We start from the raw sequence: 17,693 nt of genomic DNA, 5'->3' as shown, positions 1-17,693 counted from the left end.
CACTCTATTACTACATTTGACTTTTCTAACATTCAACATATTGAATGACTGCCATAAAGTTATTAATATTGACCATTGTAACATAGACTGCCTCTACTAAGCTCACTTACTTCTGTTTCCACTAGTTGAATTGCAAGCCTACTAAAAGTTAGTTGTGTGTGTTCTGGCCTGTTAATGTCTATTTCCCTTGTTAGTGATAATATAATTTAATTAGAGCACTCAAAACTGATGTAATGTGTACAAAAAAGAAAATTATTGCTAATGATTAACTTAACTATTTTGAAAAACCTCAATAAAGGGAAAGTCCTGAAAATATAATTGCTCTTTAATTGGATGTGGGTGCAACAACTGAAAAATTGAAAGAAAAAAATATCTAAGATTATATACTCAGATTGCACTTGTGTTGACTGCAAATGTTAGTTTCACTTTAAGACATTTTGATGTCTTAGTACATTAGGAGTATCATTTATGCAAGAAAAGGATTGTGGATTTAAGTCATTGGAGACATTCTCCAGTATCATCTATGTTGAAATAAATGTCTTGCATTTATTTATTTTCACATATGTGATATGTTTTACTATTCCCTATTTTAATCATTTCTGGTTAACCAAATCAGTGCTTGTCATGATTGCATCGGATGACAGGCTTCTTTGGAGCCGTGGTGTTTTCAGGAGAGGAACATTAGTGTTGTATGGCGCGAGTAGCTGATAAGACAGGAAGACGGAACTGGGGCTGTAGCATGGAGGAATTTGTGTGCCTTGCTAACTTTGACCTTTATTGGTGAGACATTTTTGGGAGCATGGTGGTCCTTTCCCCGTACTTTCAGAAAACAATTCTTGACAGATTAGAGAGTGGCCGAGAGAGCCAGAGCAGTGGCAGTAAGCTTGGAAGTTGGGCAGATCTGAAAGAAATTTGGAAGATAAAATTAATAAGGTTTGATTGACTGGATCTAGGTAGTAAGATGGGAAGAAAAATCAACAGTAGTGTTAATGCTGATAATACCTAACATTTGCCGAGCACTTTGAGTCACTGCTCAGTCTTTTTAACTGTATATAATTTTGGTCATCCTTACAGTTATGTGAAAATGTATTGCTACCACTACTCTACAGCCTAGATGCACAATTCTAAAACCCCAAAACTCTGAAAAATGACAAGTTGCAAGATTGGTGTAAACTCACTTGGCAGCAAACCATGACTAGACCTGATACGAGGCTATTTATAGTCTTTGTTTCTCCCCACTTAAGCGTTAATTTATCTTTGCAAAAATATCAGTATGTTTGGTTATGGAGGACTGACTCAGACTCAGTAGGAGTGAGTTTAGAAAACTCAGTAGTTTTCCAAAATATGACAAGTTTTGAAATTCGTGCTTAGGTGAGTGATTGGCTCATATTGTAATTCTTATTTTATGGGTGAGGAAACAATCAGAGAAATCACACACAGTAATTGGCAGAACTAGGATTTAAACCTAGACTGTCTTGTCAAGTCTCCACTACACTGTTCTGCCTCCCCTTCTAGCCTTTGTAATTGGGAAAAGGACACCATTAAACTAAAATAAGTAATTGAAGAGGAAGATTGAGAGAAGCAGAGGAAAACATATAGTAGAATGTGGATTTAAATAGGCCTAGTTTGAGATGCCAATTGAAAAGATGCAATAAGAAGTCAGGACTTTTTGGGGTATGTTTATAATGCATATACTGAATTTCATAAAATCTGATTTCATCATTGTAACAGGGTATCATTTTAGGTACTGACTTAAAAGGTTAAAAAAAAACTGTAACACAGTGTGTATGGTTTCTTGTTTTTAAGCACCTTGAGATGTTTTTTTTTTTTTTCCCACACAGTATCATTCTTTATGCAGTTGCGCTGTCATGGATGCAGCATTGCTAAAGAATATTTTCTTGTTGCCTTTGGGATTTTCTTCTAAGCCACTGATATTAACAGCATCCTGCAGGTTTTGTTGGTGGTGCTTTCTTGACTTAATACAAGGTATCAATAAAAAATTTGAAACACCATCCAGGAAGGTATTTTTTAAGTTAACAGTTAAGCTCAATAAATAAGGTATTAAAGGTATGAAGTGAAGTGAAGTGAAGTCGCTCAGTCATGTCCGACTCTTTACGACCCCATGGACTGTAGCCTGCCAGGCTCCTTGGTCCATGGGAGTTTCCAGGCAAGAGCACTGGAGTGGGTTGCCATTTCCTACTCCAATTAAAGGTATAGGTGCACATAAATCAGTTGAAGTGAAAACAGTAGGAATACCTATGACTGGGTTACATAAAGACAGATAAAGACAACCATGTTGTGTTCATTATCCATTGTATGTATGATTGTAAGGTCAATTAATTGTAGATTTTTGCAGTATTAAAATATGGGGGAATTTGCACCTTAGAATTATTACACAATAAGTAGGATTTTTGCCTCTGGGAATTGGGAGATGCAATAATAAAGTAGGACAGCAGTGCATGTAATTGATTTTAATAAAGAAGTATGCATCTTTAGTAGGAGTTAGCACACAGTCAAAGAAGTATCATCACTGCTCTGGGGAGTAATTAGAAGAAATAAATACTGAAGTCAGAACCTTCAGAATTTCCTTTATTTAAAGGTACTCTGCAAAGAGAAGAGAGGAATGTAAATATTTCCACACATTTTGAATTTGTTTTTATGTTTTGTTTTGACAATCCAGGTGCCTAGACAGTTGGAAAACAGAGCCCACTTTCACAATAAATTCATTTCTGTCACATGTATTAGCCTGGTCTTTGCTATTTTATCTAGAGCATAACTGTGAAACCATGATGTCAGAAATTCAGCCAGGTATTTGGCAAGGTATCAGGACCACATTAATCCATGTTATTGGACTAATAACATGATTTACTATAAAAATAATGCTTCCACCTGTGGGATTTTGACAAATTGAATTTTTTTTTTTAAATTGAAATTGGTAATGTTATAAACATTATAATTTCCTGACAATTAAAAATGAGAATTTCTGTTTATGGAAAAATAGAATATATATGCTTTTCCCTATTCTTCCTGCTAAGTACAACTAAAAACCCTGCACATTATCCATAAGATAACAGCCTATGAAAAGTGGAAAGAACAGAACAGCTTGGGATCTCAGGACTCAAGCAGTGACACAGGAGTGAGTGAGTGGCTTTTCTCTTTGCCTCAGCGTGCCACAGAGGAAGCTGACAACCCAGGAGCAATGGTGGCCACACACTGCCCTCAGGAAAGCCCCAACAGAGCCTTTTAGCCCAGTACTGGGAGAGAGACACCCTGAAACCTTTAAAAGACAAAAACAAAAAAACAGAAACCTACTCTTTACTCCACCAAATCCTGCAGAAGAAAACCCAGTTCCCACCCACACCCTCACTAGCACAGGCCGAGTAGGGGACATAGACTTCCAACATTACCAGGCTATATCAGGAGCTGCCCTCGCACCCCCTATTGTCATGGTGTCAGATTAGGCGAGACACAGAGCCAGCTGAGATTTTCATCCTCGTCAGATGGTTAACTAGCCCTCCCCTAATTTGCACTGGAGACCATGTGGGAAGCCTGGACTTACACCCCAACCTGGTAGTAAAAAGGAGCCCCTCCACCTCCCCACTTAGGTGAAGTCAGAAGAGGCGTAGTAGAGAGGTTATACTTCCACCATTGCCCATCAGTAAAGATGCCTAACTCTCCCCTTGTGGTGTCAGTGGAAGCCACATAGGGCATCATAGTGAGACACCCGTACCTTCTCAGCCAGGAAGGTATCAGTGAAGGCTTGGTGGGGAACCAGAGATAACAGGGAGCTGCTCCATCTCTAGCATCAGTGGAGGCTGAGTGGGGAACCCAAACTTCTACGCCTACCTTGTAATAATGAGATAGCCCCTTCCCATCTTTTCTGCTCGAGCAGGGCGAAAAATATCATCAGCATACATAGAAGATTTAAGCATGATTTGGAGTCTCATGGATGGAGGAGCCTGGTAGGCTACAGTCCATGGGGTCACTAAGAGTCGGACACGACTGAGCGACTTCACTTTCACTTTTCACTTTCATGCATTGGAGAAGGAAATGGCAACCCACTCCAGTGTTCTTGCCTGGAGAATCCCAGGGATAGGGGAGCCTGTTGGGCTGCTGTCTATGGGGTCGCACAGAGTCGGACACGACTGAAGTGACTTGGCAGCAGCAGTGTTCAAAGTGTCCAGATTTTAAATGAAAATCAGTTGTCATACTAAGGAAAATCTCAAATTGAATGAAAAAGACAGTGGAGACCAGCCTTGAGGTTACAGAGATACTAATCTTAAAGTTATTTGACAAAGATAAGAGCATCTATCACAAAAATGCTTCAACAAGCAATTACAAGTGTGCTTGAAACAAGTGGGAAAAAAAAGTTGCAGCCAAAAAAAGTCTGCAAAGAAATGTAAGATATGAAGAATCAAATGGAAATTTTGGAATTGAAAAAAATCTAATAACCGAAATAAATAACAGATAGGCGTAACAGCAGAATGGAGGGGATAGAAGAAAGAATTGGTGAACTGAAAAACAGAACAATAGAAATGACCAAATCTGGGCAACAGAGAGAAACTAGACTAAAATTAATGACCAGCCTCAGGGGCCAGTGGGCCTGTACCAGAGAGCTCACATTTATGCCTCTGGAGTCCCAGAAGAAAGAGGAAGGGCATGGCTGGAGAAGTGTTTAAAGAAATAATAAATTAAAGAAATTAAAGAAATAATAAATAATAGCTAAAAACTTACTTAAACTTGGCAAAACTATAAATCTACAGATTCAGGAAGTTTAACAAATTTGAAACAGATTAAACCTTTCAGTTCTGAAAGCTAAAGACAAAGTAAAAATTTGAAGCAATGAGAAAGAAATTACTATAAGATTGGGGCGGGGGGGATTGAACTAAAACAGACGTCTGTTCAGAAACATGGAGACCAGAAAGAGGTGGCACAACATTTGTCAAGTGCTGAAGGAAAGAACTTAATTTAAAAAAAAAATTCAAAAGTCCTAGGTCATAACTTTTGTTTGGATTCTTATTGTTACAATTATTTTCAGCTATTTTTTATTATGATAAAGACTTTAAATATGAGATATAGCAGAGTACATTCCCACTGAAGATGCATAAGGTTACTTATTTTATGATGTTGCTCAGAGACTTCAAAAGTAAATACAATTTATTTTTGAAGTTAATGTTCTACTTACCATCTTTGAGAAGTTCAGGTAGCTTAATTTTCGTAATTTCTGTCTCACTGGATGGTTTTGAGTAATTCATTTGAATTTTCAAGAAACAATTATTTAAGTGGTTTTCTGACTTTTGTGTTTTTTTAATTGTGATAGAAATATAATATTCAATTTTAATAATGTTAAGTATATTCATATTTTTTTTTTACTACAAATCTCGGTAGACTTTTTCATCTTTTTTTTTCAACTCTACCTGGTAAACACTAATTTCCCCTCCTCACTCCCCTAGTTCCTTGATAACTACCTTCCTCTCTGCTATTATTTTGACAACTTTAGACATTTCATATGAATTGAATCATATAGCATTTGGCTTTTTGTGACTAGTTTATTTTGCTTACCATAATGACCTTGAATTCATCTATGTAACAACTTTTTTCTTAAGGCTACACTGACATTTCGATTTTTAAAAAATTTATGGATTTGAATACATGAAATGGTTTGTATTGGTTAAAACAACCTCTTGATACTAGTTTTTCTCCAGTAAATGACAGTGTACTTTATTCAGTTCTTGCTGATGAAATTTCTGTCTCTAATCACTGTGTTTTCATTAGCTTCTAATTTAAAGACAGAATTTTAAAATGAACTATTTCCCTTTCTGAAGCAGTCTCTTCTGTAGTTTGGCTTTTGACAAAACTCAGAATCCTAGATAATTAATAGAATTCATCAAATTTGTCGTTCAAATTCAGTTAACACTGAATCATTCTATTCTAACCAAGATAGAATCCTACCCATCTAATATACCACATCCAAGTTGCATACAAGTAACTTGGTTAACAGTTTTATACCTTTTATTAGATTTTTAGATTAACACATATGCAGTTAATTTTGTATAAATACTTTGGATCATGTCTTGATTTTGAGGTTTATTAATTATTCAAAATTATTTATTGACTTAAAACTGTTAGATTATAATAAATCTCAGTAAATCTAGCAGTGAATCCACCGTTTTTCACTCCAATAATATATAATGATTTTAATCATTCAGTAAGTGGCATTTCCTGGGCTTCCCTGGTGGCTCAGGCAGTAAAGAATCCGCCGGTAATGTGGGAAATGTGGGTTTGATCCCTGGGTTGGGAAGATCCCCTGGAGAAGGGCATGGCAATCCATTCCAGTATTCTTGTCTGGAGAATCCCCATGGACAGAGGAGCCTGGCAGGCTACAGTCCATGGGGTTGCAGAGTCAAACATGACTGAGCAAGCCTGCCCCCCCCCCCCCTCTTTTTTAAACCCTGAAATGTTAATATTCTCACTTCCACTTTGGGATTCCTATGTGAAATCTTTGTGTTTTTTATTTTTCCCTCAAGAAATCTTTAAATATAGTGTGTTTTTCCTAATCAGGAGTCCCATGAACTGCTTATAATACCCATCCTTTTTTGTTGTGAAGGAAATCTAGCCGTCTGTTTTCAGTATCTCCAAGCATCCCACAAAGTGAATTTCTGATATTCCAGATCGCTGTTATTTTGTTTCACATTATCTTAAACATTGCTTTCTGAATGTGGTGATTTTTCATGATGTGATAAAAGATAGAATTTTAACTTTATTTTTAGACATCAACTCATTTAAACTTAACACAACCCTGTAAGTTATCTATAAACTAGGTTTCAAATGTTTTAAGTTAATGAATATCACACAGCTATCAAGAAACTGAAGTGGGAACCAAACCCAAAGTCTGCAGAATTTAAATGTTTATGCTTTTTTTTCCTCACCAAACCAGTCTTTGAATGATTTTTTTTTTTCAGATTATTCATGGTAATAAATAGAAATGTCATGAGGTTTATTGATTGATTGGTATCTCTTTTAAAATTTACATTTACAAATAGTAGTTTGTGAATTGTATGCATACATATTTATACCTAAACTTTTGGCTCAGGAATTGCTCCAGGCCCTACTTTCTGCTAGTAGTTTTCTGGGCTTTATTCTTGTTAGTTTCTCTTCAGATCCTTCCTGTTTATATAAATTTTAGATTGACTCTTTTTTGGCTTTGACCTGGTATTTCCTCGAGACTCTGCTTCCCTCTGCTGCAAGCACAGCAGCCACTCTGAGATCTTCCTTTTATTCTGTCTTTACATCTTGTGAATGATTTTTAATACCTAGGCAAAATATAGATGGCTCAACTGTAAAGAATCCACCTGCAATGCAGGAGTCACAGGGGACACAGGTTTGATCTCTGGGTCTAGAAGATCCCCTGGAGTAAGAAATGGCAACCCACTCCAGTATTCATGCCTGGAGAATCCCATGGACAGAGGAGCCTGGCAGGCTACAGTCCATAGGGTCACAAAGAGTTGGACACAGCTGAAGCGACTTAGCACGCATACAAGCAAAATATAAGTGGTTTTATTTAAATATCTGATTGTTTGATTGAGATTTTGCCTAGTGGAATGCTTACATATTCTCCTGGAGCATAGTAGTTACTATTTCACTAATATCTTTTTTTTCCCTCCAGATTTATTCATTTATAGTACATAAATATTCTTCATTACTTTTCTTTTTTTATTGGAGAATAATTGCTTTACATTGTTATGATTTCTGCCATCAACATGAATCAGTCATAATTTCATATATATATATATATATATGGACTTCCCTGGTGGCTCAGACGTAAAGCCTCTGTCTGCAATGTAGGATACCCGGGTTTGATCCCTGGGTCAGGAAGATCCCCTGGAGAAGGAAATGGCAACCCACTCCAGTACACTTGCCTGAAAAATTCCGTGGGTTACAGTCCATGGGGTAGCAAAGCGTCGGACACGACTGAGCGACTTCACTTTCACATGTATTTGTATCCCCTCCCTCTTAAGCCTCCCTCCATCTCCCCGCAGCCCACCCCTCTAGATCATCACGAGCACCAGGCTGCGCTCCCTGTGTTACAGAGCAGTTTCCTGCTCGTTATCTGTTTTACACACGATGGTATATATATGTTATTCATTACTTTTATATTACGACTTTAAAGACTGTGCAACAGAAAAAGTTGCTTCAATTCACATATGACTTCTGTTTGTAGATATACTGCGAACATCATAGAAATGAAACGTTGCTTCATATAAGGAGAAATGCTTATAACATACTATTAAGTCTAAAAATACCAGGCTACAAAATGGCATGGTAGCCATTTTTGTGGTCTGATATACATACACAAATTGAACTTCCTGCAGAAAACTAGGATAACAAATGCCACTTCCTCCCTCCCCCGGCTCCCCCCGCCTGAAAAATCCCCACTAACACAAATCTCTCCTAATGCGAGATTTCCCTTGTCGTCCAGTGGTTAAGACTCCGTGTTTACAGTGCGGAGGGTGTGGGTTCAATCCCTGGTTGGGGAACCCCAGGTGCCATGAGGCACGGATTAAAAAAAACAAAGCAAAACCCTCCTAATGTTACCTCTGTTAACTTCATCTTATATATTCTTTCCTTATTCTCTCTTTCTCTTTCTGTCTGTGTGTCTTGTAAAAGTTGTATCTCCACATAGATATTCATAGCTAATTGGGAAAATCCTTCTTACAGCAAAAGGTTGACAGACCTGACCTCATATAACCTTTAAACTTCACTCATATACAGAATACTGTCAGAAAAGATTTTTGTTTAATGTAGTGACAATGTAGTAAAAAAAATACTTGCAACACGTCTATTAGAAGTAGGGAATAACTTAGTTTTTTGTGAATCATTAATTAGTATAGCCATCCATCCATTACATACAAATTAAAAACTTCAGTTTATCGTAAATATCTTCCTCACCTTTGCTTGCATCCCACTGATATCTCGGATATCCTAGATATCTCTGGAATTTACCCATTTCCTCCATCAAATTCAAACTTCCAACATAATTTTTCTCCACTGCTGCAGTAGCTCATTAGCTGGTGTGCCTACTTTCTTTCTCCATTCTATTTTGTTTTCCGTAGTGCACAAAGTGATCTTGAAACACATAAATGATCATTTAAGGATCTTACAAAATAAACACTAACTTTGGAGTGTACATGACAGAAACTATGTAGAGATTGATTAATTCTTTTTCAGTTACTCCCAGGAAAATGAAGCAGGCCCTTGTCTAGCCATCGTCCATAGGGTTGCAGAGTCAAACACTGCTTGAAAGCCACTTGCGCGCACACAAGCACTTGTCTAGCCATGCCCATTTCCCGTCACAGGGGTTTGGTGCCTTTTGTTCTGGCACACACATTCCTTCCGTTATGGTTGCTGCTGGTACCTATATATTCTTCAGGGAATCCTTTCCTGACCTTACTAAATCAGAATTCTATTAATTCACTTATAGAAGTAAAAGCCTCTGTCATAAGGCATCAAAGTTTCACATTAATTTAGATAAATAATCTAGCTCTCTTTCTCGATTATAAAATGGCTGAGGGGAAGCTCTGCATTTGTTTTGTTTGCTCTTACGTTCCTGACATGTGACAGAGTGCTCGATACGTAGCAGGCATCTGTCTCAGCTCTGACCGCTGTAGGAAAAGTGATGTAGACCGGGAAGCTGACACAGTGGGCGTTTGCTCCTCACAGCTCTGGAGACTAGAGAGTTCAGGACACACAGCTCCGTGTCTTGGGAGGGCTCCTTTCCCGGCTTGGAGGTGGCCGCCTTCTTGCTGTGTACCAATGCAGAGAAACAGTGAGCTCTGTTATTTCCTTCTTTTAAAACATTAATCCCATCATGGATCCTCCACCCTCATGATCTGATCTATACCTAGATTACCTTCCCCAAATCCTGCCTCCTAATACCATCACATTGGTAGTTTGGGGTTTCAACATGAATTTTGGAGGAATACAAAGTCAATCTATAACATCCCATAAGTGTTTGTTGAATTAATGCAGACATTAAAAATAAAAGTGAAAGATGTAAATGGGAAGTTCACAAAAGGAGAAAATACAAATACTAGTAAACACATCCAGATATTTTCAACCTCCTGTGTAGTCAGGAAATAAAATGATGATAAGGTGCTTTATTCTCATCACATTGAGAAAAGTTTTAGAGATTGATAATGTCAAATCTCCATTTAAGAACACATCCATTAGCAAGATAGTATTAAAAAAAATTGATCCAGTCATATGGTGAAATACTTTTCAGCTACTGGAAGGCAAGTGTTGCATTCTAGTGCATTTAAAGTAATCCCATTAATTTTGTTTTACAAAAAGAACCTCAAAAGTAACTATATTTGTTTATATACAAACATAAATTTATAGCAAAGATACTGGAAAGATCCTTGCCATGCTATTGATAGTGTTTATCTCTGAGAGGGAACATGACAATAAAAGAGGTATAGAGTTTTTTCTTTTTTAAAAACTCTGTGGGCTTTTTTTCTTATTCACTGTTTTTATAATGCATATATTGTCATGTAGCCTATAAAAATAAACAAATAAGGGTAGATTGATTTAGGGATATGAGAAAAAAAAGGACCATTCTTTACATAAAGAAAAGTAAAATGACGGATGCCAAAAGAACATGGTTTAGTCTGGAACTACAAACACTTCTATACTGTTGGAGTCTAAAATGTGGAAAGAAGAAGAAGGAGGCTGAAAAGAAGATAAAACCAGATCAGTAGGACCATGTGTGTCTTCTAGCATGGACAACCACTCAGAGAATCTTAAATTGAGAACTGACTCCAGTCGTGTCAAATAGATGATTCTGGAAGATGTGCAGTTGGTTTAGTGAAAGATTCATACCCATTTTGTATCTGGATCCCTTGATCCCTTTGACAGGTGTGATGAAGCCTGTGAATCTGTTCTTAGTATTGTATTTCAGATGCATAAAATAGTGCAAAGTATGTGTATTCTTCAGTAACACATTAAAAAGACCTAGTAGTTGATCTGCTAATTACCTTAATTTCAAAATAGTGATGAGCATTAACAGTATTTTAAGATATCTATACCAGCTGAATTATGTCCATGAATCTCAGGTTAGGAACTTTTGCTTATGGCATCAGACTGGGAGTGTGAAGATCAGTTAGGGAACTAGTCAATGTGGAGATAATAAAAAATCTTAATGGAGACAGTCTGAAATAATCCTATGAAAGCTTTCATAATTGTTTTAAAATATTTGTAATATTTTAAATGACATTTTTGTATTAGTATTTTACAGTATTAGTATAGTATTAGTGTTCGTTATTAGTGTTGTATTAGTGTATTCCTTACAGAAAAATTAGGAAATACGAAATTTTAGAAAGAAAGCATGCCTCATGGTAGTTTCTTAAAGCTTACGTAGTGCGTGTGCTTTCCTTTGTTTTTATTGCTGCTCTTGCATAGAAGCTTACCTCATTAACTATTCGTTTAGTCTTGTTTCAGCGATACCATCATTGCTTAACTCTCTTCCCTTTAATTCTACAGGTTTTTGATTGGTCAGGGAGCACATGTAGGAGCTGTCAACAGTGAAGGAGACACACCTTTAGATATTGCTGAGGAGGAGGCAATGGAAGAGCTACTTCAGAATGAAGTTAATCGGCAAGGTAATGTAAAGCACCCTAAATGGAAAATACGTGTAAAACTGTCTTGTGAAAAGTATGATACTTGACTTTTTCAATAAGTAATTGTTGGCATTGAAGGACAATTATAATTTGTGTGTGAAAAAATGAGTTTACTTAATAATATGTGCAGTAAGGTTCTATGAATAAGTGTATGATTCTTAACTACGCCTTTTTAATATTTTTCAAGTTGAAAGAAGTATCGTAAGTGGTAGGATCAGGCATAAAATTACCTGTCAGTAAAAGCTTTGGAGATAAGTAAAAGAGACAAAGAAGATAGGAAGTGTATGGGGTGAACAGGACCCATTTAAATAGAGCAGTCAAGAAGTCCTCACTGACAAGGATGTATTTAAGCTAAGATCTTATCCAGGCGATGGAGTGAATCATACAGGTCTGGGGAAAGAACACTGTCCAGTGGGAGCAGTGAATTCGCGGATGGGAGGGCGCCTGATGTTTTCAGAGGAGCAGCGAATGAGACCAGTGTGACTGAAGCAGACATAACCTGGCAGAGGCTGGGAGGAGAGGAGGTTGCAGAAGTAGCAGTGGACCATCTCACACAAACCCGTGTGGGCTGTTGGAAGGATTTTAGCTTTTAATCTGAGTGAAACTGGGGGTCAGTGGAGAGACAGATAGGGGAATGACATGATCTGACTTGTAGAAAGGATCTCAGGAGCTGCTGTGTTGAGAATAGATTGTAGCAAAGCAAAGGCAGAAGTAGGAGAACGGCAAGGGGAGAAGTAGGCTGGTAGTAGACAAAGTGAGGAGAAGTTTGGGTGTTAGGTATGTTATGAAGATTTGACCAAGCAGATCATTGCATGATTAAAAGTAGGGTGTGTAAGAAGGCAGGGAAGATTCTAAGATTTTTGGTTTGAGCAACTAGACGGGTGAAGTTTTTTTTTTTTTTTTTTTTCTTACGGGTGAAGTTTTTATGAGAGATGTGAATATTGTGGAAAAAGTAAGTTTTATAGGGAAAGGTTCAGGGGTTCATTTTTTAGACATGTTAAATTTGTTTTGCCTGCTAAGATATCAAGGCAGTTGAATATGTTAGCAGAGAGAGGTACAGCTCGAGATATGAATTTGGGAGATGTCAACTTATGGACAGAATTTCTTTTAGGAGTGATGAGTGTTCTAAAACTGATTGTGGTAATGGTTGCACAACTCTGAAAATTTACCAAAAACCACTAAATTGTTTACTTTAAATTGTGTGAATTACATCTCAATAAATATAAAGCAAATCCTCTTCTGGGCACATAACCAAAGAATTAAAAGGAAGGTTTCAGAGACTTTTATACACCCATGTTTATAGCATTTTTCACAATAACTAAAAGATGGAAGAAAACCAAATGTTCATCAGTGGGTGGATGAATAAACAATATATAGTATATACTTACAATGAAATATTGTTCAGCATTAAGAAGGAAATTCTGACATATGCTGTAGCCTGGTTGAACCTTGAGAGCATTATACTGTGTGAAATAAGGCAGTCACAAAAAGACAGTTACTTTCTGATTCCACTTACATGAGGTACCTCAAGTACTCAAAATCATAGAGAAAGTGGAATGATGGTTGTCAGGAGTTGGGAGGAGGTGGGAATGGGGATTTGTTGTTTAATTAGCATAGCATTTCAATTTTGCAAGATAAAAAGTGTTTCTGAAGACTGAGCAACAATGTAAATGTACTTAACATTGCTGAACTGTCTACTTAAAATGATTATTAAGATAGTAAATTTTATTATGTATATTTTACTTCAGTTTTTAAAAAGCGTATATATATAAATTACTGTGATTTCCATTGTATTCTTATGTCTAGGCAGTGATTAAATGAGTATTATCAGAAGAGAACTGTGTTGTATAAGATATGGAGTATTGGTTTAGAGAGGGTTGAGTCTTGCTGAAGTGTGGTTCATTAAAAGCAAAGAAATAGAAGCTAAGTGAAAAGAGATTTTTATTTCTTGGGATTGGGATGATTCATAAGGACTGCCTGGTTGCTTTGGGGCTTCCCAGGTGACACAGGGGTAAAGAACCTGCCTGTCAGTGCAGGAGACATGAGAGACTCGGGTTCACTCTTGTGGTAGAGAATCCCCTGGAGTAGGAAATAGTATTCTTGCCTGGAAAATTCCATGGACAGAAGAGCCTAGTGGGCTACCATCCATGGGGTCGCAAAGAGTTGGACATGACTGAACACACATACACTCCTGGTTGTTTAAAAAACAAATCTTGGGCACTAAAACTGAGGAAGTATTTAAATGCTTAAATAGAGTTGAAGTAACAGCTGAAGGTACCTGGAGTCCAGAAGAAACAAGGCCCATGTTACAACAGCAGTCATAAACTAGAGCTTGGAAAAGTCCACAGAAGAGCTTTTAACAGTTCTGTCCTAAGCAGGCAATTTTGGAGTAATGGGATAGTCAAGACTTGAAGAAACTGGAAGAATGTATATAAAGCATCACAACCTAGAAAGAAGGAGTCCCTTATCTGTCCATCTTGCCCTGATTAGTGCCCAGGTAGATAGCAGCTGGGAAAGGCGTGGAGATGTACTGCAAACTTTTTGTCTTTAGTTTCTTTCTATATAAAGGAAACTGTTAGCAAGGCTGATATTAGTTGTAATGATTCATTTGATTTTGATTAATGTGCCAGCATATTTGTTCTGAGTGCTGGGTATTTAAAAAAAAAAAAAAAAAACAGAAACAAACTTTGCTCTTGAGGATTTCACAGGGTAGTAGAAGTGACAGATGCATAAACTGAGCTTTACGGTGCTATGTGCTAAAATCTAGGTAGGAACAGAATGATGTAGGAGAACAGAAAATACTATGACTGACTGCTTTCAGTAGTCAGGAAGGGTTTGAGAAAGGTGACATTTGAGAGGGAGTTTGCTTGGCAAAGAAGAGGGGTGGTGGACAAAAAAGGCATGTCAGATGGGGGGGTGGTATCAACAAGTGCAAAGAAAAGGGATCAGAAATATAGCAAATGCAGAGAATTCACTAGAATTGGATTGGAGTAAGAAAATCAAGATGGAATTAGTATGAGATTGAGACTTGAAAAGATTAGTCTAGAGCCAGATGGTGGACATCTATTTTATAGGCATTAGACAGATGCAACAAAGATCCCCAAGCAGGAAATTAACCTGATTGGATTTAGTGTTTAGTAATAAAACTGATGGTAATCTGGAGGATAAATTCAAATGGGGAATACATGGTGGTATCCCTTCCCTGAGGAAGACTCTTCAGTTAATCCAGATGAAAGACCAGTAGGGCCAAAATAATTATATTTAATAGGGAAAAAGAGCAAAAAGCCAGGGTTGTTTTCAGAAAATGTTAAGGTAAAATTAAAACAGCTTGGTGAGTAATTGAATATGGAGTTGAAGGAAGAATTGAGGCCACCTAGTTTGCCTCCTGAGATTTCCAGTTTAAGAAGTGATTTTTGGGTGAATTTACATGGAAAAATGTGGAACAAAGCAGGAAAAGATTGAGAAAGCGCATGAGTTTGTTTTGATATGTATTGAACTTGAGGTTGCTAGAGCACATCTAAATGGCAGCGTTCATCTAAATGGCATGTTGGAATCTAGGAGGTGTCAGGATGGAAAATGTAAATCTGGAAAAATAATAGATGAGAAATTCTGGGAAATAATATATAATATGACCCTGAAACTGAAGGTTAAGCACTGATATTAAAAATAAAAGCTAACTCTTTTTTAAATAATCTAAATACTAGTTATTTGCCAGGCATTGAGCAGAAGACTTTACGTGCATTATTTCATTTCACCCTTTTAGCAGTTCTGCAAGGTTAATGGTGCTGTCACTGCGTTCTACAGATGAGAAAAGGAGGCTCAGCGATTTGCCCACGGTCAAACAGGGAGGGAGTGGTGCTGTATGTGGTTCCGTCCCAACCAGCTCGACGGATCCTTGAGCCCCACACTCTTCCTCAGAGTACCATGCTGCATTCTATTAGGGATGTCTCCTAGAAATATTTCCTAATGTTGATTTATTCATGGGAATACATGGTTTATATAACATAGCTTTATTCCAAAGGAAAAAAGATAGGCGCATCTCTCTCTCATCTATCAGTAGAGTTGAACAATTATAAAAGGAGCCTCCTAAATATATCATTAGTAATGACAAAATTTCTCAAATTATTTATCCTGATATGAAAGGTATTATTTAATATTTTAAAATTCTTTAATCATTCTTTTGGCTCTTGTTTCTTATTCTAATATACATGATTAACAACTAGTCATGCTTAAGTAAATTTCCTTTGAAAGTAGTAATAATTGAATAATAGATGAAAGTATGTCTGATTTATGTTTTAAAGTAATTTTCTTTATTTAGCTTGGAATACAAGTCAATTTTTGCATCTCTTATCTAACCAAATTCCAATTCAGTTTTATGTTTTCTTACCTAAGAGAACTGACTAACATTTTCTTATAAGTTAACATTTATTATTTTTTAATAGTAGTGACGGATGGTAAATAGTCTAGTCACTTTATTATATCATACCCCATTTAGTTCAGTATACATTGTTTTCATTGTTTAAAAGTTTTGCAATTATAGGTAATTGCAAATATAGGTAAACTAAAGACCAGTAGGTGAATTAAGACCAGTAAAATGCTTTATAGGTTCTTTTTCCTATTAGTCCACAAGGCAATAAAAGAGAAGCAGAATCATAGACTTTTAGAACTGATTGTGATAATTAACACCTTAGTGCTTATTCCTCTTCTAAATACTTCACATTTATTAATTAATTTAATCCTCACAACAACATTGTGGGTAGGTACTTTGATTATGCCTAACTTACAAATAAAGAAATTGAATGTTAGTGTGGATTGTGTCTTGCTCAAGATGATAGAGCTAGTAAGTGGCAGATCAGGGATTGAAACCAAGCAGCGTAGATTCAGATCTGTGTTCTTAACTCATTATACTAATATTGAAAGAAGTTATGGCTGTCTGACGGTTACTAGTCTAGTTAAAACACTGGAATTAGAAAACAAGTATTGTTCTCTCTATATACAGATTCTATTTCTATATATATATATACTCTATATATATTATATTGTCCGATGAGGTTTAAAAAAAATGTAATTGTCCATTGCTCTAATCATTGGTATTTTTAAAAAGATTTTAAAAGCAAGAAAATTGTTGTTGTTAGGTTTTTCGGTAACTGAATTTACTTAAACATAAGAAATTTCCCTTCACATATACTTAAATTTTAGACTTGAGTTGTTTTTATATATAATTTATATAAAGGCACAATTTGGTGGCAGCAGAGGGTAATTGCTTTGTAATAAGGTAAAGATAGCATGAAATTAGATAAATCCAGAAGTAAGAAGTAGATATTTTATTTATTTCAAGTCCAGAGGAAATTTAGAATAATAAAAGACAGTAACAGTCAGGTTGTTTAAGATGGTAAAGAGAAAAGGGAAAAAGATAATAAATAGTTCATGTTTTAAAATACATAGTAAAAAAAAAAACAAAGCATAAGAAAATAAATCAGTCTGAGAAAAGTCATTTAGTAGAAAGATTATTCTTATGTATTACAGTTGCAGCCTTATAATTACTTTTATGAATAACATTAGAAGACATCTTCAATAAGTTGGGCTGTTTATCTTTTGATAGGAAATTTATAATTATAAAATTGCTTTTTTATAGAAATGGTGATGCTTTGTAAATAAAGATAATGGGTTTTATTTGTTATATATTGTATATATAATTGTTTTATCAAGTCAGTTTGGAAAGTTATTGTGAGTTTCTTTCATGTGTAGTAATAAGATCTCTAGTTTCAAGATGACTTTAGCTGGTATTTCTGTAATCTTGGGATTTTAAAAATACTTTTCCGTTTTTGCCTGCTTTTTTAAGATTGAGCTTCAGTTCAACAGTTCAGTTGTGTCTTGAATAAATAAAGCAAGCAAGATAAGGATACATTCCAGGTGGAGGATAACAGCTTGCACAATAGGACGGTGTACTTGACCTATGTGAAGATCCTAGATGGTTAGAATACTGGGTTGTGATAGAGGAGGAAGGCTAGAGACTAA

At 36.3% G+C, this 17,693-nt stretch overlaps 1 protein-coding gene across 5 annotated transcripts in view; it reads left to right on the top strand.

The window, feature by feature from the left end:
* PPP1R12A (protein phosphatase 1 regulatory subunit 12A) overlaps positions 1 to 17,693 on the top strand; it is a 159,754-nt gene that overhangs the window by 76,893 nt on the left and 65,168 nt on the right. For all 5 annotated transcript variants that reach the window (XM_061125149.1, XM_061125130.1, XM_061125159.1 and 2 more), the window contains exon 3: positions 11,539 to 11,657. In XM_061125149.1, the coding sequence (XP_060981132.1) occupies positions 11,539 to 11,657 (119 nt within the window). The remainder of the gene's footprint in view (positions 1 to 11,538; positions 11,658 to 17,693) is intronic.

The sequence above is a fragment of the Dama dama genome, chromosome 3, assembly GCF_033118175.1.
Source record: "Dama dama isolate Ldn47 chromosome 3, ASM3311817v1, whole genome shotgun sequence".
Taxonomy (NCBI): domain Eukaryota; kingdom Metazoa; phylum Chordata; class Mammalia; order Artiodactyla; family Cervidae; genus Dama; species Dama dama.
Note: the sequence above shows the minus strand (reverse complement) of the source record. Positions and strands in the feature narration are given on the sequence as shown.